This window comes from Leucoraja erinacea, chromosome 5, assembly GCF_028641065.1.
Source record: "Leucoraja erinacea ecotype New England chromosome 5, Leri_hhj_1, whole genome shotgun sequence".
NCBI classification, from domain to species: domain Eukaryota; kingdom Metazoa; phylum Chordata; class Chondrichthyes; order Rajiformes; family Rajidae; genus Leucoraja; species Leucoraja erinaceus.
Window position 1 is genome coordinate 24,611,241 of NC_073381.1, and position 22,651 is coordinate 24,633,891.

The 22,651-nt window shown below is 41.3% G+C and overlaps 1 protein-coding gene across 7 annotated transcripts in view; it reads right to left on the minus strand.

Moving 5' to 3' along the window:
* Positions 1-22,651, minus strand: part of LOC129697048 (myelin transcription factor 1-like protein) — a 415,381-nt gene that overhangs the window by 64,835 nt on the left and 327,895 nt on the right. For all 7 annotated transcript variants that reach the window (XM_055635254.1, XM_055635252.1, XM_055635250.1 and 4 more), the window contains one exon: positions 16,470-16,718. In XM_055635254.1, the coding sequence (XP_055491229.1) occupies positions 16,470-16,718 (249 nt within the window). The remainder of the gene's footprint in view (positions 1-16,469; positions 16,719-22,651) is intronic.

Below are 22,651 nucleotides of genomic sequence, written 5' to 3' on the forward strand. Positions count from 1 at the left end.
TCCAAAATATATATTGTTCACAAAGATGACCCATGATATCCATGCTCGAGACTTACAACTACTTCACAACGTTGTGAATGGGCATGGTGGCTCACCCTAACCTAGTAATTGTAAATGACGCAGAAATCCTTAAAGAAGTAGTGAACAGTGGCCACAGAGTGATTAGAGTCAACTGCCAAGGTGCCCTTAGATTCTGTTATACCAATAATAAATAATCTGAACAATGTTATTGGTCAATATTTTAGTTAATATTAAATCGAGGTGCTTTAATGGAATAATGATGAATGTGCAGAACATAAATATGGTCTGAAAGTTGGCAATATCAAAGTCAACAAATGTAGCGAGGAGTCATAGGAGACTTAGAAGGAGGCCATTTGATCTATTAAATTCATGCTGGCTGTTTGTACAGCGATCTAGCCAGTTCCATTCCATTGATGTATCCTCCTGGCCCAACATTTATTTTCTTCAAATACCTATCCAATTTCCTTTTAAAATTGTTGATTACCTCAGCATCCACCAACACCATGGGCAGAAGGTTCTTGCTGTATAAACTTCACCCTGTAAATCTTTCCTGATATATCATTAAATCTGCACCCGCTAATCCTTGTAAAATTGGCTAATGGGTAAAAGCCTTTCTTTAGAAATGAACATGTATGAAATCTGCGAAGGCATTGTGAACTTGTGAATTAGTGATTCTATTATTGCTGTGCAATTTGTTGCAGTGGAGAATGTAAGAACGCTTGAGATGAAGCTTTGAATCCCCTTGAAATGTAGTTTTCTTGGTGTCCTCAGAGGTTCCTTTTTGGATTCTCATTATGGTTTGAGGACTCTTGTGCTTTTCTTGATTCTTGTCCAGGAGTAGATGCCAACAATGAACTGTGCGGATGAAAGATTATTGACCTGAAATGTTAATCTCTCCATTGGTATTTCCTCACCTTTAGAAGACTGACATTGCCATTATCTTCTGTTTTCACAGCTAGGTAATGTCTTTAAGCTCCCATAAACCAGCAATCATCTCGCCAACTTAATTCCCGTGCATCTTCAAGAGGTCCACACTTGACAAGGATAAACCCATTCTTGGCATCTGCATGGCCAAGGTCTCCCATGCACTGGAGCTGCCTGAAGCTCAGTGGCAATCACAAGACGAATTACATGAGGGTGCAATGGATGATACAATCTTTAGTGCAATGTCATCTACAAGATAGATGTGTTCAAGAAGGAACTGCAGATGCTGGAAAATCGAAGGTACGATTTTACGAAGATACACCTCCAACGTGACCCCACCACTTGCCACATCTTCCCATCTCCCCCAATGTCTGCCTTCTGCAAAGACCGCTCCCTCTGCAACTTCCTATGTCAATTCTTCCCTTCCCTCCCGTACCACCCCCTCCCCGTGCACTTTCCGTTGCAACCGCAAGAAATGCAACACCTGTCCCTTTACCTCCCCCCTCGACTCCATTCAAGGACCCAAGCAGTTGTTCCAGGTGTGACAGAGGTTCACCTGTATCTCCTCCAACCTCATCTACTGCATCCGCTGCTCTAGATGTCAGCTGATCTACATCGGTGAGACTAAGCGGAGGTTGGGCGATCGTTTCGCCGAACACCTCCGCTCGGTCCGCAAGAACCTACCTGACCTCCCGGTGGCTCAGCACTTCAACTCCCCCTCCCATTCCCAATCCGACCTCTCTGTCCTGGGTCTCCTCCATTGCCAGGGTGAGCAACACCAGAAATTGGAGGAACAGCACCTCATATTCCGCTTGGGGAGCCTGCATCCGGGGGGCATGAACATTGAATTCTCCCAATTTTGTTAGCCCTTGCTGTCTCCTCCCCTTCCTTAGCCCTCGAGCTGTCTCCTCCCATCCCCCAGCCCTCGGGCTCCTCCTCCTCCTTTTTCCTTCCTTCTCCCCTCCCACCCCCTATCAGTCTGAAGAAGGGTTTCGGCCCGAAACGTTACCTATTTCCTTCACTCCATAGATACTGCTGCACCCGCTGAGTTTCTCCAGCATTTTTGTGTACAAGATATATGTGCCTGGTGTCGGCACAAGGAACTGCAGAAGCTGGATCTTGAGTCTGAAGAAGGGCTCCGACCCAAAATATCGCTTATCCATTCCCTCCAGAGATGCTGTCTGACTGACCGAGTTGCTCCAGCACTTTGTATTTTGCCACAAATGATTGGTGCATCCAGTTTGTTCACAAAGTAGCCTCAATGCTGAAGTTGGCTCAGCGAGGTCATTCAGGAAATGGGGCAGCACAGTGACGTCAGAGTTAGAGTGCTCCATTACAGCACCAGAGACCTGAGTTCGATCCTGGCTACGGGTGCTGTCTGTATGGAGTTTGTACATTCTCTCTGTGACCATGTGGGTTTCCTCTGGGTGCAATGGTTTCTTCCCACAATCCAAAGGCATGCAGTTTTGTAGGTTAATTGGCTTTGGTAAAATTGTAAATTGTTCCTAGTGTATAGGATAGTGCTGGTGTACGTGGTGATCACTGGTCGGCGCAGACTCAGTGGGTCAAATGGCCTGTCTCCGTGCTGTATCTCTAAAGTAATTGATCTGTGGCTGAACTATGTTTGCAGCAACCAAGCAGCCACTTCTGTCCTATCTATAGCCAACAAGATCATTTAAAGTGGTCCAAAATATGTCCGTTAGACTGGTGTGGTGTTGCGATGTAGGTGTTGCAAACAGATGTGATGTTGAGAGGCCCTGACTTGTTGTTTTGCTGCAACAAGATGGCAGTGCAAACAGTTGAATATAGTGCTGTTTCGACAAAGACAATTCATTGCACATTTCACATACAATGCAGCTTTATAACTATATCTGTACAGATGGGTAATTATAGTTATATAAAATGAGAATAGATTTGCCTATTAGCCATGTATTTTATAGATTCTGAGCCAAATATTTTCACGGTAGCATCACCAAAGAGGCTGACTTTCTAGGTTTGTCATTGCCAGTGAATATCTTGCACTGTTTATGTTATGCATCAATGCTGTTTGTGGTACTTTGCAAAGTTTACCTTAATTTAAAGTATCTTGACTACAAACCTGGTAAGAGAATATTTGAGGGTAACAAAGTAAACTTTAATTGTTAGTTATTTATATCAACAATTCCGATCAGTTTTCAAACTTTAAACAGTCCACGATTTCCATGTCTCAGTTCCCCGAGCTCATTCTCTAAATATTCATTGCTTCCCTTCATGTCCCGTTCTTAACAGACTGCTGGATTTGATTTGTGCTCAGGTTGCAATGATAGCTCATCTGGCACTTATAATTTAGTGTAATTGGCACCTAAGCTGCCTCAGTGAATGGTAGATTTGTTTTTAACCTTAATATTCTTTTTCAGCAACTTCCCTTCAACCTGCTTCTGGGCAATTTTTCTCTGGAAACACCGACCTCCCACATCCCTCTCACTCTTGGGCATTCGTGACTTGTTTTTCTTTGTTGCACAATTGCAGAACTTTTAGATTGCTGCATCACTTGTCACAGACTTTGTGCATTTCACAATTAGTTTAATTCTAATGTGACGCACCCTCACATTCGAACTATACCAATGTAATTGTTTCAGCAGCAATAGTAGCAGTGTTTCTGCATGAGGAGGTGTTCTATGTGTCTATTTGTGTGTCCATGCATGCATTCTAAAGACATCCAAGAAATGCACCAATTAACTCCTCATGTTTTGGACAGTGGGCAGGTGCTATAGACCTGCACGGGAAGGTAGACGCTCCCGCCCCACGAGCCTCGGGCAGATCGGGCTCGTCAGCCTGGGAAGGCAGTCCATCTAGGAGAGGGAAAACTCTAAGTTAAAACCTCCACTGCCTTGTGGCCACATCCAGTCATGGAAAAGGCTCCAGGAGTAAACCTCAAGAAAATCCGGAGGCAGTTTGTCGTTGTCTACAACCTCGCTCTGGCAGCTCCTGCGACGGCGCTGGTGCCAAACTGTAACGGCCCTGCTGTTCCTTTGGATTGATCAGTGATGTGGAAAGGGGGGACGTGCTGCATGGGCAACAGCCTGTCCTCCATATGACATCGCCCAGGCTTGCATCGAACCAGGATGCATCACCCATGGACAGTCAAGACCGAGAGGGACCTACTACCACTACTAAGGTAATGAAAAGATATAAGGCAACCATTTAAAATCTCATTCAAAGTATTTGCCATACATTAAGAATAATCAGACAATATCTATTAATAAGTCACAAGGTTTTAACGTCGACTCTGATAATCCGATTAACTAACTGCAGAAAGTTGCACTTTTCGGTATTTAATTGTCCAGAGAAACTGACTTAATTTTCAGTCGGAAAAGCAATCAGACTGAAGAGAAGCAAATAGGAAGAAAGAACTATTCACCTTTCGTTATGTTCCAAAACAATTTGCAATCATAGGATTAAATCAGAAATAAAGTCAATGTTTTCCCCTTCTAGGAAATAAATGTAATGACTCTCATGAACAGCAAGGTTCCACAGCAGCAATGTGACAATCTGGCTGAATGATGCTGATGAAAGAATATCTATTAGCCTGTTTAACAACTGCTTTTCGTCACATAAAATCTCATGTTAATTTACTTCCACGAGGGTTCAGATATCTTTTGGTTTAATGGTTTAATCAAAAGATAGTGCAGTGTCTTCTCAGTATTGCATTGGACTTTCAGGCCAGATGATGCTCGAGTGGTAAGAGAGTGGCGAGTCAGGAGTGTTTATTTGTCATAAGCACTGAATATAAACAGGAACAAAGACATTGTTACAAACTGCAGCTTTACAGTTACATTAGATGCAGCAACAATAAATACACAATAAGGGTTTCGGCCCGAAACGTTGCCTATTTCCTTCGCTCCATAGATGCTGCTGCACCCGCTGAGTTTCTCCAGCTTTTTTGTGTAACCTTCGATTCTCCAGCATCTGCAGTTCCCTCTTAAAAACTATCTGTTATTCTAAGTGAACTGGACCATGAGAGTGCAAAGTATTTACAGCATCCAAAGTGGTTCAGTGATGAGATAGGATTGTGCAGGATAGTTCGAGAACCTAATGGTTCATGCGGAAAAGGTGTTCTTGAACCTGGAGGTAACAGTTTTCAGGCTCCTGTGCCCTTTTCCCGATGGCTGCAGCGAGAAGTGTGTGTGACCAGCATGGCATGGATCTTTAATGATATTATCTGCCTTCTTGAGGCAGTGCTTCCTCTAGATCCCTTCGATGGTGGGATGTCAGTACCCATGGCGGACCAGGGGTTGTCTAGGGTTAAGTTTATTATTGTCACATGTACTGAGGTACTGTGAAAAGCTTTGTTTGGCATGCTATCCACCTTAAATCAGATAATGCTCAAAATAAATCCAGCAAAGCAAACTCACATACAATCAGTACGGTAAAAGGGAAGAACGGGGTGCAGAGTATAGCAAAGAGGAAGAAACAGAATGTTGAACATCCACCACCTTTTGCAACCTCTATCTTTCTTGAGTGTTCGAATTTCCAATGCACCCAATTAATATGCTGTGAAAGTGTTCTCTACCTGAGATGTCATTCTGATCCCTCTAACTGGCTGACAGACCAAGAGAGGCCAATCCTCGCCATCATTGATAACAGCTGGGTCCAAGTAGCTGATATTGCTTTGGCCACATGGAACTAGTTAGTCAGCCTACTCCCTATAAAACCCAGGCATTCTAGCCAGAGAAGAGAGATAAAGTGGAGTGCCTCCCTGCCAGTTGTGTTGCCCTGTTGCAGGTTTGACGAGCATTGGGCCAAACCTGGGAACATCAGTGCCACTGTGTGGTTATGACTGGACTGCCAGAAAAGAAGCCTTCGGCAGCCGGTGCCTCGACTTGAAGCTAAGACTGATGGCTGGGGAATGCCTAAGATGCCAGAACCTCTTCCTGCCCAAAGATAATTAGGGACAGTGCTCATACACGCACACACAGAGGCAAAGACTGGCTGTCAGATGATAATCCGGAGACTGCCAGCACAGTCTCTTTAAGCACAAAACTGAGCTGCCAGGAAGAAACCTATGCAGTCAGCACCTCAAGGCTAGGGTGAACTGCAGGGAAAAGCCTAATGTTGCCATTCCTCCTCTTTTGAAGACCAGGACTAAACTGCTGGGCCAACCCTGAGATCGCCAGCATCATCGTACATGCGATCTGATGGAACGGACAGCATCCATCGGTGGTCCTGGACTTCGTTACCACTACAAATAAAATATATCATATGAGTTCACCTAGTATAATTCACCACGCCGAACCTAGTGTAATTCCCTGATGCTACAATACTCTCTACTGTTGAATGAAAGAAGTTTGATAGAGCATTCAGCAACATACTGCATATCCTCAAACTTAAGAAGGGGAGGCGTTGATAAGCGTCCTTTTGACTGCTGGGCCCAGGAGAGATCTGTGTTTGCATAGGAACTTGAAGCTGTTGACTTCATCCCTTCAATGAAGACTGGTGCATAGCCCTTCAGCCTTCATCTCTTGAAGTCAACAATGTCAACTAATTATTGTTGCACTACTCAACCAGATTACAGATCTTCCCCTGTACTTTGCCTTGCTGTTACCTGGTATTTGGTGGTGCAATGGTGAATTTAAGGATGGTGTTAGAGCTGAGTCAGGCTACATAATCATGGGTATGGAGAGAGTAGAGCAGGGGCCTGAGCACAGTCTCCTGCACACAGTTCCTTGTGTTGCAGTACACTTATCCTGATGGTCGGCAAGGACGATAGGTGCAGGAGTAGCCATTTGGCCCTTTGAGCCAGCACCGCCATTCAATGTGATCATGGCTGATCATCCCCAATCAGTACTCTGTTCCTGCTTTCTCCCCATATCCCCTGACTCCGCTATTTGCTGCCTATCTGAATTGATTGAAGTCTACTGATGACGAAGTCAAGAATCCAGTTCCTTCGGGAGAAGCAGAGACTTCCAATGAGTTTGCACAGCTATTGAACTCTGAACAACAGCCTGATGGATGCGTTCCTTTTTGTCCAACTGGTCTAGTGGAGAGCTAGTGAGATTGGCTCTGCTATCAGTCAGTTGTTGCAGTAGGCACATTGAAGTGGGTTAAGGTCATTACCTTGGTAGGAATTGTTTTGCGCCACAAGCAACATCACACAAGATGTAAGCTTCGTCACTGAAATTATGGATGTATTTTTAAAGCAGGTGGGGATGTTGGACCGTAATAGCGAGGTTCAAGATGCCCACAGAAACTTCAGCCAGTTGATCCATGCAAGGTTTGAGACCGTGGTCAAATACACCATCAGGGCAGAATGCTTTCCGAGGGCTCGCCTTCAAAAATAACCTTTTCATGTCAGCCTTGGAGACTGAGATTACAGAGTTGTCGGGGACTGTGCTGCCTTGTGAAGGTACATCATTGCTCTCCTTTTGAAACGAGTGTAAAAAGCATTGAGCTTGTCCTGAGGGGATCCATCACTGTCATTTGAGATAGTCGTTTTCAGACAGTATAACGTGATGGCATGCAAGCCTTGCCACAGTTGCTGAGCATCTGTCTGAGCCTCCTGTTTACTCCAGAGCGGTTGCTTTGCATTCTTAATGGCCTTCTGAAGGTCGTGCATCAACTTCTTGTATGATTCTGGATTGCCTGACTTGAACGCTGCTGATCAGGTCCTAGGTTGGGCAGGCTAATACTTTATACATTCGATGCAGGAGGCTGAGGAGTGATCTTAGTGATGTGTATTAAATCAAGAGAGGAATTGGTCAAGCAAAAGTACAAAATGTTTCCCAGGGCATGGGAACCAATAACTAGAAGGCATGGGCTTAAGGTGAGAGGATAAAAATTTAATAGGAACCTGAGGGGTAACTTTCACACAGAGGGTAGTGGGTGTATGGAACAAAGAAAGGCTTAATATTTTAATGCATTATTGTCGCAACTAGGAGCAAAAGAAGAACTATATTAAGAGACAGTGTAGCAAGCTGAAAGCAAGGGAAAGTAAAAAAAAAAAAAAGAAAATGTGTCTTTTTTTAATTTTCCAAATGGAATTTCTCTGCTTGCAACTGTTCCTTTTCTGGTTAAGGGAGGTTGATAGCTAGTCATTACCGACTATTATGTTTATTGAAAGATACCTCTGGTGTTAATTACTAGACCTAACTTTGCATGATTAACTTAATGGAGCATGAGTGCTGCAAATTCATGAAACAGAGGGAGGTTGAGTACAAAGTGATAATTTTTACACAGTGGCAGAGTAGCCAGCAAGATGCAGCAATTCACAATTTTTCAGCAGCTTTTCTTTTCCCAAGCTTCTGATCCTCATCAATATTGGTGTGTTTAGCTTACACTTTCTTCATTCAGCTTATATTTTCTTAGTTTTGAGCAAAATCTGGCTCTTTATTTACCATGTTCCCCTAATAATTATTAATGGGTCCATGGAGTTAAAATCGTCATGTCGTAAAGGTAATGCTACGTTTGTTATGGGAGATTTCAACATGCTGGTAGACTGGGAAAATCAGGTTGGTACTGGACCCCAAGAAAGGGAGTTTGTGGAGTGCCTCCGTGATGGATTCTTAGAGCAGCTTGTACTGGACCCCACCAGGGAGAAGGCAATTCTGGATTTAGTGTTGTGTAATGAACCGGATTTGATAAGGGAACTCGAGGTAAAGGAGTCATTAGGAGGTAGTGACCATAATTTGAGAAGGGGATGGGAAAATCAGAAGTATAATTATTACAGTTGAACAAAGGGGACTATGGTGCCGTGAGGGAGGTGCTGGTCAAAGTTGACTGGAAAGATACCCTAGCAGGTATGACAGTGGAACAACAATGGCAGGTATTTCTGGGAATAATACAGAACGTGCAGGATCAGTTCATCCCAAAGAGGAAGAAATATTCTAAGGGGAGTAAGGGGTGACCGTGGCTGACAATGGAAGTCAGGGACAGTATAAAAATAAAATAGAAGAAGTACAACGTAGCAAAGATGAGTGGGAAGCAAAACATTTAAAGAGCAACAGAAGATAACTAAAAAGGCAATACGTGGAGAAAAGATGAAGTACGAAGGTGAGCTAGCCAAGAATATAAAGGAGGATAGTAAAAGCTTCTTCAGGTATGTGAAGAGGAAAACATTAGTTAAGACCAAAGTTGGACCCTTGAAGACTGAAACAGGTGAATTTATTATGGGGAACAAGGAAATGGTGGACAAGTTGAACAGGTACTTTGGATCCGTCTTCACTAAGGATGACACAAACAATATCCCTGATGTACTATTAAGGATAAGGGGGAAATCCTTTAAAACCGAGATGAGAAGAACTTTTTTCACACAGTGTGAATCTCTGAAAGGGTGGTGAATCTCTGAAACTCTCTGCCGCAGAGTGTAGTCGAGGCCAGTTCATTGGCTATATTTAAGAGGGAGTTAGATGTGGCCCTTGTGGCTAAGGGGATCAGAGGGTATGGAGAGAAGGCAGGTACGGGATACTGAGTTGGATGATCAGCCATGATCATATTGAATGGCGGTGCAGGCTCGAAGGGCCGAATGGCCTACTCCTGCACCTAATTTCTATGTTTCTATGTTTCTATACTAGTAGCCAGAGGATCTAGGGTGATGGAGGAACTAAAGGAAATTCACGTTAGGCAGGAAATGGTGTTGGGTAGACTGATGGGACTGAAAGCTGATAAATCCCCAGGGCCTGATGATCTGCATCCCAGCGTACTTAAGGAAGTGCCTGTCGAAATCGTGGACACATTGGTGATCATTTTCCAATGTTCTATAGATTCAGGATCAGTTCCTGTGCATTGGAGGATAGAAGCAAAAGCCAAGAAGTGGAAGCCAAGATACCGAAAGTACATCACGCCAACAAGCCAAGATAGCGAACGTACATCACGCCGAAAGGACACGAATCCGAATGGACACCACGCCAAAAGGACAAGACGCAGAACGGGCATGACGTCGAAAAGCCGCTGAACGGACATGATGCATCCGGGGAATGGATTGGTCTGACACCTTGTCAGTCATCGACAAACTTCAGCGATTGGTCCAGACCCCCTGCGTCCATCACACCACTGGCAGGGAGGGAAACAGGTGGGTAGGGGGAGACGGGATGGTCAGGGGGAGTTTGAGCTTGCGTTTGTAAAATGGTGGCAGTGACTATAAGCTGCTGCGATTGCCACAGAGGCTTTTTGCCGTCATGTTCATTCCCCGTCAGATTTTAAGCCGAAAAGCAATCTGACGCCAAACGCACATGAAGCCAAAGTGACAAATAGGTATGAAACACTTAAAAAAATCTTTATTTGCTGCAAGATTTGTTGTACCTTGTTACATTTTAAAATAGTTAAATTGTTGTACCTTGTACGTCTCTGGGGACGGGATTGGTCCGACACCTTGTCAGTCATTGACAAAGGTCAGCGATTGGACCAGACCCCCGCGTCGTCCATCACAAAGCTGCCTCTGTGGCAATCGCAGCAACTTGAAGTCACTACCACCATTTCACAAACTATCGCATGCCACCATTTTACCAACGCAAGCTCAAGCTCACCCCACCCTCTCGTCTCCCCCCGGCCAGTGATGTGATGGACGCGGAGGTCTGGACCAATCGTTGAGAAGGTCTTGAACAAATCCCGTCCCCGGAGATGTCATTTGTGTTCATCGGCTTTTCAATGTCATGTCCGTTCTGTGTCTTGTCTTTGCGGCGTGGTGTCCATTCGGGTTCGTATCCTTTCGACGTCGTGTCCGTTCGGTATCCTGGCTTCCACTTCTTGACTTCAGCTTCTCGTCCAACGTCCCGTCCACACACGGGGGAAGATGCTGGAGTCAATCATAAAAGATGAAATAGCGGCACATTTGGATAGCAGTGGCAGGAACATTTCGAGTCAGCATAGATTTACAAAAGGGAAATCATGCTTGAGTAATCTGCTCAAATTTTTTGAGGATGTAACTAGGAAAATGGACAAGGGAGAGCCAGTGGATGTAGTGTACCTGGACTTTCAGAAAGCATTTGATAAGGCCCCATATAGGAGATTAGTGGGCAAAATTAGAGCACATGTAATTGGTGGTACGGTACTGACATGGATAGAAAATTGGTTGGCAGACAGGAAACAAAGAGTAAGGATTAACGGGTCCCTTTCAGAATGGTAGGCAGTGACCAGTGAGGTACCGCAAGGCTCGGTGCTGGGACCGCAGCTATTTACAATATACATTAATGATTTAGATGAAGGGATTAAAAGTAACATTAGCAAATTTGCAGATGACACAAAGCTGGGTGGCAGCGTGAACTGTGAGGAGGATGCTATGAGAATGCAGGGTGACTTGGACAGGTTGGGGGAGTGGGCAGATGCATGGCAGATGATGTTTAATGTGGATAAATGTGAGGTTATCCACTTTGGTGGCAAAAACAGGAAGGCAGATTATTATCTAAATGGTGCCAAGTTGGGAAAAGGGGAAGTACAACGAGATCTGGGGGGTCCTTGTTCATCAGTCATTGAAAGTAAGCATGCCGGTACAGCAGGCAGTGAAGAAAGTGAATGGAATGTTGGCCTTCATAACAAGAGGAGTTGAGTACAAGAGCAAAGAGGTCCTTCTGCAGTTGTACAAGGCCCTAGTGAGACCACACCTGGAGTATTGTGTGCCGTTTTGGTCTCCAAATTTGAGGAAGGACATTCTTGCTATTGAGGGTGTGCAGCGTAGGTTCACGAGGTTAATTCCCGGGATGGTGGGACTGTCATATGTTGATAGAATTGAGCGGCTGGGCTTGTATACTCTGGAATTTAGAAGGATGAGAGGGAATCTTATTGAAACATTTAAGGTTATTAAGGGTTTGGACACGCTAGAAGCAGGAAACATGTTCCTGGTGTTTGGGAGGCCAGAACCAGGGGCCACAGTTTAAAAATAAGGGGTAAGCCATTTAGAACGGAAATGAGGAAAGACTTTTTCACACAGAGGTTTGTGAATCTGTGGAATTCTCTGCCTCAGAAGGCAGTGGAGGTCAATTCTCTGCATGCTTTTAAGATAAAGTTCAATAGGGCTCTTAAAGATAGCAGTCAGGGGATGTGGGGAAAAGCCAGGAACGGGGTACTGAGTGTGATGATCAGCCAATCACTATGAATGGTGGTGCAGGCCCGAAGGTGCAGATGGCCTACACCTGCACCTATTGTCTATTGTCTATTGTCTATGGGATAGCCAACTGGTCAGCTGTTCACATTGGCTTCAAGGTTGTGTGTTCGGAACTCAATGACAGTGGGCAAAAAGGCAAAGCAAAGACATATACTGTACATAACATGAAATATGCATGAAAATCTTAAATGCAATGGCATTGGATTCAAAGATGGAAGAGTTATAGTGAGATGCAGTGCGAGTTAGGCCCTTTGGCCCACTGCCAAAACCAACCCCATTGTACATTAATCCCAATTTTTTTATCTACCTAAACGTCCATTAACTCCCAACAGATTTTTACCACTAATCTTTGACTCCAATGCCATGGCAATTTACAGTTGGCAATTGATTATCAACCAAGGAAGAAACCAGAGCGTCCAGGCAAAAACCACAGTCCCAGGCAGAATGTGCAAACTCCATGCAGGTACAACCAGGTCAGGACTGAACCTGTGCCTCTGACATTGTGCAGCAGCAACTCCAGCCGCTGCACCAGTATGCCACCCACAATTGTGAAATACTAGTTGGGGAGAGAGAGCAATAGATATCTTGTTGTTGGAAGTAGAAAACAAGACTGCATTGGGAGACTCGGGAGGTGAGGAGCAAAGGACAGGTCTCTGTTGTGGCAAAGGCAGGGTAGTCAAAGGGGAGATGGAAGTGTTAATTCTTACCTGGCACTTCTCCCCCAGCCCTGGTAAACCTGGACCACAACCTTAACCAAGATGAGCACAAGCCAGGACATGCTGGAGAGGAAGTGGTCCAGCCTCTGATGGGGATTCCATGAATTTTGAGCATATCCTTTAAGGTGTGGGAAAGACACTGGAGTGTGATTGTGAGCTGCCACCTGGGGGGGTCTTTTATCATGAAAAGAGGAAGAACTTTTTGTAGCTAATATTGACCTTTAAACATTTGGGAAATGCCACATCATCTTGAGAAAGTCAAGGTTGGTCAGGAAATGATTTGGATTAATAATTTCAGTGGAATTCTTAATCCCTGCTGTTATTCGGCTTGATGGGCCAAATGGCCTCCTCCTGCACCTGTTTTCTATGTTTCTATGTTACTTTGATTGATTGGCAGAATATCCTGCTACAGAAATAAAATACTGCAGTATTAGAAATGGGGCCATTTTTAAGTTGAAAATGTATTTTCTCCAGAGCTTGCACTAATCTCTCACTGGAGAGATTTCAGGTGACTGTATCTACACACTGCTGGAGGCGCCAGGACTACAGTTGGAAAAAAGTGAGGATCAGTAAGGTGAGGAATAGTAAGATGCCTGATCCACTTGAGTGGCAGCACAATAGTGGCCATTGGATGATCACAGAAGTCTGAAGAAGGGTCTCGAGCTGAAACTTCACCTGTTCTTTTTCTCCGGAGATGCTGCCTGACTCGCTAAGTTACTCCAGCTTTTTGTGTCTATCTTCAGTTTAAACCAGCATCTGCAGTTCCTTCCTGCACAATGAGGTGTGTGGACCTGGTCAGCCACCGATCGTTATATGAGCTGTGAGCCAGAACAGAAAGATAGAAGCAAGAGAAATCCTTCCTCTATTTTAGAGGTCACATTGTGTCACAATGAAATGAACATCATTCTGGATTTCGACAAATGAAATTTTGCTAGCGAAAGAACTAAGGTAATTATGATAATTATGTGTCTATTACGAACACTGATGTTCCCAACAAGCTACAGAATAATAATTGTGTAGGTCTGTGCTTGCATAATGTCCACTACCCCACGCCTGCCATATATCTATGAAACAGTCCTTATTGAAATTGTAATTCACATCTTGTATATTCTCTTGGTGTAGTTGAATATCAGTTTGGGTACTGAGTGCAGTTCTGTTAACTGCATTGCAGGAAAGATGTGAATGTATTGGAGAGTATACAGAAGAGATTTGTGAGGCTGTTGCCAGGAATGGAAAATTATAGATGTGAGGAATGATCGGTTAAGTTAGGGTTGTTTCTCTGGAACAGACATGGAGGAAGATAGAGAAACGAGATGCATAAAATCCTGGTATACAATTAATAAGAAGGACATATTTTCCTTAGTAAAGGGGTTAAAGATCAGGGACTGCAGGTTTAAAATAATTGTTTGAAATGTGAGAAGGGAGTCACAAGGTTTTTTTTTCTTACCCAGAGTGGGTCAGGGTTTGGGTCTCATTGCCAAAGGGTTGATAGAACAGAAAACCTCATCTCATTTACTTCTGGAAGAGCTGACCTGCAGAACAATGGAGCTGTTGCTGAAATGGGGGTATCAGGTTGAGTAGCTCTACTTGACTGGCACAGACACTCTGGGCTGAATGGCCACTGTCTAGATCATAAATTTCCTATGATTCAGAATCTTTGCTTGTACCAGGATTGTTATCTTTCATATTGTTAAAAATAAAGGGAAGGTTAGAGGATAATGGAACAACTCACATTTACTCATGAAAACCATTTTTCCACATAACATCACACAGCTTCATGAAGTTGAGGGAAGTTTCCAGATTTGAATGCCCAGCCTCAGGCTGATTAGCAAACTGGCCACGCAAAGCAAGGAACCTATAATGCAGCATAGGGTAAGATAATTGGGTTTACATTTTCAGCTCAGGTACATGGCTGCTGGGTGACCTTTGAAGTCTGGTGGAGCCCATTAAAACTTACATCCGAACAGAAAGAGATCTCCACATCTCCACAGCTCCTCTAGTGTGAACCTTACTAGTTCTGCAAAATACATTACCTGACAAGACTGGCACAGTCTCAAATCACATCTCCGCAAAATCCTCCTAATCTACTGGAATCAGCATCCTCCCCCAGGCCAACATCTCCAATACTGAGACCCTAATTGCACTCAGTCAACTCTAATCCACAGGCCACATTGTTTGCCTGCCTGTCACCAGATTCCCATCCCACACTCCATCGCAGCAGGAGATTACCAGGAACATACTGGAAAACACAGGCAACAATTCAAACCTCCTTGAATAAAAAAGGGCAACTTAGTCACCTGGCCCATTGCTAACCAAATGGGACAGGAAACACCTGGGGGTTTGCTGAGAACCCGAGTCACTTCGCCAGAAGCACAACAGAATCCCAACATTAATGGAGGAAGGAATGTACTACTTCTCGGCTAACCACAAACGTGTGCTGTCAAACATTTCCTACCTCACCCAATGGCACAGTCTGTGGGACCCACATTGGCCTCATCAGCAACTACAGAACAGAAGTGGAAGCAAGATATCCAGGTCTTCAAATAACTGCCTAATGGGAGAAGATCCATCATAAATATGTCGTTACCTGCATTCCTCTGTCCCACTCCAGAGATATAATGAAGACCTATATCAGGGATATCCAGAGTATGGAATGGGGTGTAAATCTAAATTTTGTCTGAAACAATGCAATTTGAAATCTTTGCTATTGATAATTTATTTTCATTGTTCAGACCAACTCTGCTGGAAGTAACAGCAGATGCATTTGGGCAGCCATTTACCGTTATTTCATATGTTGTGGCTTGCCTACCACACATATTCCCTGTGGTATGAGATAAAAGGAAAATCTGTAAACGCTGGAACCCGAAGTAAGTGGAGGTCATGTTGAAAATAAACAGCAAGCAATCAACAGCTGATAAATAAAAAGGGCGATGACTTGAGCTTAAGCTTTTCTGACAGAATTGAAGTGTCACATCCAAAACATTAATGGCTATTTTTTGCCTCAGATGTTTTTTGATCCTTCTCTTTTGATTTCTGGGATATGAATTATGTTTGTAGCTGCTGAAAAGCAATTAAAAAATATCTGGGCAATGAGAAAAGCAGCTATTGCTCTACCGTCGATGGCAAATATAAATATACCGGCTTAAGCACAAACATAACACATCTGGGACCACTCTCTCACTGTACATTATTAACCAGAATATAAGTTAACAAGCAAAGACAAAATGTCATATTCAGTCAAGTGTCAGGTGGGACCTCTCCATTAAAGGTTAATTTAATAAAAAATAAAACAATTACAAATTCTTATGATTAATTGTACATCGTGTATTTCTTTCCCAGCTCCCCGACCTTCAGCAACTTTTTCTTTCTATTTTTATTGTTCAATAGCAGTCCGAATTATATTGTCTGAGGGCTGGATTGGAGAACATATGCAAAGAGTGTGAAACATCATCAGCTGATATAATTAAAGCAAGGTATTTCACCTTCACTTTTTTTGCTTATGTTAATTTGTGCATTTAGGTTCCTCTGGGCTGCTTCATCAGTAATGATCCCTGAATGACGAGTTTGAAAGAAAAGTAACAGGGGAAAAAAGGAATGTCAAAATGCATCAAAATCCTTTGCAAGAGATGGAAAAACACAATTCTATTTTTGCACACCAGGAATATGCATAACCAATAAACCTCAGGCAGTTTGTCTAATGCTTATTTTATTTTAAATTGGCCTATCACATGTACCTCTTTGGGGTCGTCCTCATCCATCGTCCCAGGTTTCATTTTGGTGTAGTCTACCGGGAAGTCCCAGCAATCACTCTCGTTCATTGCATAACACTTGTTGACCATCATGTTCTGTCGCTGTGGGGACATTGGCTCTAATGGAGTCAGCAGGCCAGTGCTGCTACTGCTGCCACAGCTGCCATCCCTGTGCCTCTGTTTGTTCATGCTCAGATCTAGGGTTCCATTCTCATCCACCTCGATCTCGGGATTCTGCATAATAAAGATCATCCCTTTTAACTGACTTTGCACTGCATACCAGTAACGCTGTAATCTCTCTCTACTTGGTCTGGTTTTAAATTAACTATAGTTTTATGCATTACTTTAAATCCCTCATCGGTTTTGCAGTGTTATGAATAATGCTAAGGTCCCTCCAAGCTAAGGGAAAACACTCTCAAGAGAATGACGGATTTGAAACCTTGAAGTCCTCTTGCACCTTGGTAAGATTCATAAAATAGGTCAGCACTACTTTCAAATGGTGTCCAATCTTTTCTTTTTCTTTAAATTTTTTATTTTATTAGAAGTAAGTACAATCATATGGCACCAAAGTGCCTAATATATATTTTCATAATACATTTTATGTACAACTTTTTTTTTTGTTACATTGAAAAAAGATTAGAATAAGAAAAAGAAGTTAGATAATAAAGGATAGAAAGATGTGAAATATATAGTGTGTGAAGAAAGAAAACGAGTAAATGAAGAAAGTTGAGAATGAGAAATGACCAACCCTCGTCCAGTCCTGAAGCAGTTTTTTACAATTGTGTTGCACCATATGATTCCAAAAAGACGACAAATGGAGACCAACTCGTTATGAATTGGTCTGATTTATCCATTAGGAGGAATCGCATTTCCTCAAGATGAGCGGTGTCCAACATACTTGCAATCCACATTTTAAGCATTGGTATTGATGTACCCTTCCAAAATGTAAGTATTAATTTTTTTGCTATTATTAAACCATAGCTAAAGAATAAATTTTGAGATGTGTTCAATTTATTCCCATCTTCCATTACGCCAAATATAATCATTTCAGTATTAGGTTCCATTCTTGTCTTGAATAATTTTGTAAATATTTCAAAAATATCATTCCAAAATCTATAAAGTTTTATGCAGGAAACTAAGGAGTGTGTTATAGTTGCATTTTGGGCTAGACATTTATCACAAGTGGCGGATATATTAGGATAAAATGTGTTTAATCTTGTTTTTGAATAATATAATCTATGTACAATTTTAAATTAAATTAGGTTATGTCTTACATTAATTCAACATTTGTAAATATATATAAAGTATTTTTCCCATGTAACCTTCGTGATTTTTATCATTAGTTCCCATTCCCACTCTTCTCTAAGTACCTCTGGTTGGTCTATATTTAGAATACTATTATATAAATATGATATTAATTTTTGTGTCAGCTTCAATATTCATTGCTTCTTCCAATATTTCAGAGGTTATTTTTTGATATCCTTGTATATATTTTTTCATGAAATCGCAAATCTGAAGATATTTAAAATATTAGTTGTCTTTCAATTTAAATTTTAATTGTAATTGTTGGAATAATAGTAGGTTTCCCATTTCGTACATGTCCCCGATCCTTCTAATTCCGAGACTTTCACATTGGTTATATGTCTTATCAATAAGAGATGGTTTAAATAAAGGGTTATTCGCTATTGGCATTAACAATGATAGATTTCTTAATTTTAAAGATAATTTTATTTGTTTCCAAATTCTTATTGTACCATATATAATTGGGTTCTTCTTATATATTGTGTTATTCAGTTTTTTTGGGGAGAAGAGGATTGTTCCTATATTACAAGGATGGCAATCCTCCTTCTCCATTTTTATCCATTCTGTCTGTTGGGTAGAACTCTCCGACCAATAAATCATATTCTTAATATGCACTGCCCAGTAATAATACATAAAATTCGGGAGTGAAAGTCCCCCGACCTCTTTTGGTTTACATAAGTGTTTTTTTGTGATTCTATGTGATCTATAGTCCCAAATATAATTAGTAATATTAGAGTCTAATTTTTACAAAAATGTTTTGGTATATATACCGGTATAGCCTGAAATAGGTATAGTAATTTATCTATCTGGGAAGAGGTACAGGAGCATCAGCTGCAAAACCAGCAGGATGCTCCTCAGCTTCTTCCCACAGGCTATAAGACTGTTAAATGAACTTTCCCCCCTGCCAAGTATCGCGCACATGGGCTGAACAGGGTCAATATCCCTAGAGAGAAAGGAAAAGGAGACCCCCCCCCCCCCCCCCCCCCCCCCCCCCCCACACTGCAGCAGAGCCACTGTTGTGCCGCTGCCGGTCGGAACGGCTGTTGAATGTTATTGAATGTTATTAGAGGGTTAAATTGTTCATGACATGTATTTTAATTTTAATTGCTATTTATTTTGTAACGAAAACTGAATGGACACTGGTTGAGAAACGTTTTTTTGTTTCCTCTGAGTATGCGAATACTCAGGAAATGACAATAAAGATTTACAATTACAATTACAATTTACAATTGTGGTAGGAAGATCATTTTTATTGCATTTATTCTACCTAATCTTTTCTTTATTACTTCTTTATAACTTTCAATATTTCCTCAGCAGGCATAAAACAGTTTAAAAAAGAGCAATACAAATCTCTTCCCCAATTTTGAAAGAAAAGAAACATACTTTCTATATTTGATTTCTGGAAAGAAATATATGATCTTGGTGTAAATTATGGTAGTTTTGCTCTGGGGGCAAAAATTCAAATATCAAAAGTTGCCGGGCAATGTGGGTGCAGGGATTAATGAATAATGTATCATTTTACAGTTGCTAAAAACATAGCATTTGCAGGTCTACCAAAACTCATAATGTTACATTTTAAATTGTTTGTAGTTACATTATAGACAGATAAGCAGCTTTTGGTGAACAAAGTAGCGTTTCCAGCTGTCACAATATCCACCCTCCATAGTCTCTGAAAGATGTAATTTATTACATTATGCTTATTTGGTATCGTGGGCAATATTACAATCAGGGAGCAACAAATTAGCCAAGGCCTGCCAGCAGTTTATCTAACTTGAAGCAATTTAGAGTCATCAATGTTGCGCAGAACTGATACATAATTCACCTCCCTTGGCTAAACTGACTTTGGGGATGGTCAAGGCTAACAGTCGATTCAGACTTCTCCCTTGACAGATGCAAAATTATTACCCAAACATAACTTTTTCTACAATATGTGCTATAGAACCCAGATGTCATGGTACATTCCCTGAAGACATGTTGCAGGGGACAGATGATACTGGTTGCCCTCTCTCGTGAACATTTATGTTAACATGAACTGTATCAGTCAATAAAATAACTGATATTTTCACTGATAGCTTCTCTGTTCCTCAATCAGTGGCGTCTGATATTAGTTTGTAGGAGACCATTAAGTATGAATAGATGAACTCATAGCAATTCAGTTCTTTGATAGTTTCTAGTCAATTCTTCCACCAATGGGCTGCAAATTGATGATTTAGGCATTGTCCTTGGACAGACAACTTTGGGTGGTCTACTTGGCATATTACAAAGCACTCTGTCCACTCATTAAAAGTAATTACATTTCACAGAAAAAAAAACTGAAACATGAAAAATGTTTTCCTAACAGAATATGAAGTGACTGCACCCATAATAACAAAGATCATTCACCTGGCATTGAATACATGACATCCATTAAGAAAAAAGACTGTGGCAAGAAATCAGGACGTTAAGTAGGGTTAAGGCTGCATGTTTTGGATTGGCATTATGAATGAATTCAGAGATAGTTAGAATGGAAATGGGGATAAGGTCAAAGCTGGTAAGGTGAATTGTGTTTTGCAGAAGAGAGACAAGGAGGAGAAGGTTTCAAGACTGAAAACAAGTGACAATGTGGATAAAATGACAGCAAAATGGGGATACAAAATAAATTCGCCAATTTAGATAGTAGTCTGCTCAAAAGAGAAATTGGGTCAGGAAAGCATGATTAATATCAAGTTTTCCGAAATTGTGCAAGGATTGCATACATTTACTCCAATCAAGTTTACTAGGTTTTGCTTCTTGATAATTCCAATTGTATAGATCGTTTAATTTCCTCCTTTCTCCCTGTGGATTTTCTCTCCTGATCCTTGTTCCAATTGCTCTGGGGCATCTTGCCTTAATTCTCTTCATATATTTTAAATGTAGCCAGATTGAAATACTACACTTGGTGAGTTTGGCCACTGAACGGCCATAATGATGACTTCAGATGAAATGAATATCACAGATCAGAATTGCACTTGGAACTTTGCAAACTTTGTGCTCAGCATCTTGTGCCAAGTGCACATATATACAGTCATTCAAGAATTCTGCTTTCTACCTCCCAAATTAGATGTCATTGAAGCTGATGGAACTAAATTTACAACATAGAATACTACCATTGTATTATTCCAGCACATACTACCGGACACAAATTTTAATTATGGGAAAGATGTAAAGTAACATAAACCTCAAAATACTTGGTGTTTTCAATGGCTTTAATCTGACAGGCCATAATTAAAAGCACAAACAACTTAAGTTATTTGAAATTCAGTTCAGGTGTGGGAAATCTACTGGAAAGATTGGTGAATAAAGCTGTTCTTTGTTAAACAATTATTCAGACTATTCCTATTATTATTTGGAATGCCAATTTAAAAATATCTTCAAAGATCTTGTAAATGCATAAAACACTTGATACAACTCCACATGTTACCAAGTTTTCTTTTAATATTTTAAAAATTGCCTGGTTAGGCCTTTTCTAAAAAATGTCCTTATACATTCTTTCTAAAAAAAAACGAGTTCTTAATTCAATTCCCTATTTTCCTTCTTGTTTGTAAATCTAGGTTCATGTTCTATAGACCCCTCTAATTCCATTATTAACTTCCTATTGCTTGTTTCTATTCCCCTTCACGCCAAAACTTTCACTTTATTCATTTTTACTGAAATGTATCTTATATTTCTGTTTAAGAAGGAACTGCAGATGCTGGAAAATCGAAGGTAGACAAAAATGCTGGAGATACTCAGCGGGTGAGGCAGCATCTATGGAGCGAAGGAAATATGCAACGTTTCGGGTCGAAACCCTTTTTCAATCTGAAGAATGGTTTCGACCTGAAACGTTGCCTATTTCCTTCGCTCCATAGATGCTGTCTCACCCGTTGAGTTTCTCCAGCATTTTTGTCTATCTTATATTTCTAGTTCTTTTGATGATTCATTCTTATTTATCACCAACCCTTTTACAAAACCAGCCCCTGTGAAATTCATACTTTCTTGCAGTAGTATACTGCCAGCTGGGATATTAAAATGGTCAATTTATCATAATCATGGCTTTTAGACTGTGACCCATTTCAAAGGCAATAGATGTAAAGAATTAAAACAAACATTCTGCTGCCTTGCTATGATATATGTGAAATGTTTATGTTTAACTTTGGAACAGATGTCATCTCTATGGGCAATGACTTGCATAATTAATTGAGTACATAGTGCAAGCAACCTGAAGTAAGAAAATACTAGAAATGTTCAGCAGGTTTGACAGCATTTGTGAAGAGAGCAGCAATTATCGTACAGATTGATGAAGGATCCTGAAAAGTTGAGTACTTTCTTTTTTCATGGATGATGCCTGATCTGCTGAGTACTTCCAGTATCTTGTGTGATTATTATGATTTCCAGCCTTTGCTTTTCCATTGCAAGGGAATGGAATTATCTGAACTGAATAAACATACCATTTATACTGGTATACATTTAGATTGAGGGCAGTTATTAATGCTGGGAATGATAACAGACACATTTTAAGCCAGTTGTTGAACATTACTCAGCTGGCTATTCCATTGCTGTTGCTCGTGTACTTAAAATCATATTAGAATAGAATTGGACGAGGAACTGGAATACCCTGATCTATTGAGTGCAAACACACACCTAATTCCATAGTTTTCTCCATTTTGCACAATTCAATGCCATATTTGTGGCTGGAAGACTATCAATGCAGATTTAAAACACTGTGACAACCCAAAATGGTCGTTTGGGAATGGTTTTAGGAGAAGAATCCAACTGGTTTGCAAATTTGAACATCAATAATTCAGCGTGCCAATGAATGGCCCATTTTCCAGATATGATCATAGAAATTCTAACAGAACAATGAATCT